Here is a 1,860-nt window from a genome sequence, read left to right as displayed (position 1 = left end):
CAAGTGAGCACCATACTTTAGTAGGCAGTCAAGGAGTATACTTTTTGTCGCTATCTTTTGAATAAATTGATTCAAGGACAATTCAATTAACTTTATTTAACTTCTTCTTCAAACTAAACAACAATCTCTATTGCAGGGTAAATGTAAATTAAAGAAAAGCTGAACTTAAAAATTTGGCAAGAAGTTTAGCTAAGTTTGGACTATCCAAATGGCTGTAAGGCTAATCGAGTGGATGGACCAAAACTACTAACAAGGTTGAAAATATAATTGAGAAGAGATAATTCATTTAATAGTAGCCTGTTTTAGATGCACTTGTAATTGCTGTCAAATAGCAAATTGTCGCTCCAGCGATTCGTAAAGAACACAGTCTCTTGTACTGATGTTTCCAGACCTTTAATAAACTGCAACTTGTCTCTCAACACCGTGAGAACTAAAGATTAAAATAATTACAAATTACTCAAATGAAAAATAATTGCTACGCTAAAGAAAGGTAAAAATTACAGTTTACGCAAATGAATAAAAACAACTAAATGAAAACGCTAAGTACAGTGACATTGACTTGCGTTAATATAAATGAAAATTAAAAACAATACAAAGCAACAAAACTTAAGTTACAAGCGTCGCTAAGTACGCGTACGCTAATTGAAACATTAACTCGTAATAACAAAAGCAGCGAAAATATTTACCTAGGTGCTGCCTTAGAATTACTGGAACGATAGTTTCTGCTGTAGCTTGGTGAACTTTAACTTGAACTTTTTTTAAACTTTCTAGCACTTTCTTGCACTTAAAACTTTAACTTGACTTGGACTTAACTAACTTCTTGAACTTGCTTACGACTTGTGACTTGTGAGGAAAAACTAAAACAGTTTGACTTTTTAATTATTTTGCGCTGTCGCGTGCCCTGTCGTGATCGCGCCGTGATCGGCAAGAGCGCGAGCTATCTAATTTACGCGCTTTCTAGAAACTTCTAGATAGTTCTACGAAAGACTGAAAACGTTACTTACGGAAAACCGTTCCTTAAATAAGCCGATTCCTAAAATAAATTACCGGCTTTTCTTAAACAAAAAACAAGTTGATTAAACAAATGCCGTGACTCTCACAGTTTCTTGCGGTAGCTACACTCCCACCATATTATTAATGATTATCTAAGGGAACTTTCACAAAATCATGAATAATTTCACGATATCACCGAGAGAGAGAAGTCACTGTAAACGATTTGAAACTACTTTAATTTGGATCAGTCCCTTCTAAGAGAAGAACTACTTTCTGGATCAGCCTTTCGATTACGGATGATTGGGAATTGCTTCTCTCCTTCTCGGAACCTTTAGCACCCAGCTTGATTCTGACCGAGCAAACGAGATCATCTTTATTTGGCGTTGTCTCCATAATCTTGCCAAGGGGCCACTCATTTCGTGAAGTTTCATGTTTCACAATGACGATATCTCCAATCTTCAGATTTCTTCTTGGTACTGACCATTTTTTCCTTGAATTTAAGGTGAGGAGATATTCTTTTTGCCATCTACCCCAAAACTGCTCTACAAGATATTGTACCTTTCGCCATCGCTTTCGGGCGTAGATATCTTCTTGGACGAAATTTCCTGGTGGTGGGGAGATTAACTTGTTCTTCATGGTCAACAGATGATTAGGAGTTAGAGGCTCTAAACTCTTGGGGTCATTCAGGGTTTGGCAGGTCAATGGGCGGCTATTGATGATCGCCATAACTTCATAGAAAAAGGTGCGAAGAGATGACGTGTCAAGTCTTCCCTTGAAATCGTTGAGAATATTATTGAGGATGCTTCTGGTTGTCCTTATTTGCCTTTCCCATACTCCTCCCCGATGACTTGAATACGGAACATTCAT

The 1,860-nt window shown here is 37.2% G+C and overlaps 1 protein-coding gene across 1 annotated transcript; it reads right to left on the bottom strand.

The window, feature by feature from the left end:
• Positions 1–1,227: 1,227 nt before the first annotated feature.
• On the bottom strand, positions 1,228–1,860 carry LOC146459964 (uncharacterized). The gene has a single exon (XM_085088776.1). It carries the CDS (start codon positions 1,858–1,860, stop codon positions 1,228–1,230), a length of 633 nt encoding a protein of 210 aa, XP_084944902.1.

The sequence above is a fragment of the Pavona decussata genome, unplaced genomic scaffold (genome assembly GCF_977016875.1).
Source record: "Pavona decussata unplaced genomic scaffold, jaPavDecu1.1 SCAFFOLD_215, whole genome shotgun sequence".
NCBI lineage: Eukaryota > Metazoa > Cnidaria > Anthozoa > Scleractinia > Agariciidae > Pavona > Pavona decussata.
The sequence above is the reverse complement of the archived record's forward strand: the minus strand, read 5'-3'. Positions and strand labels throughout refer to the sequence as shown.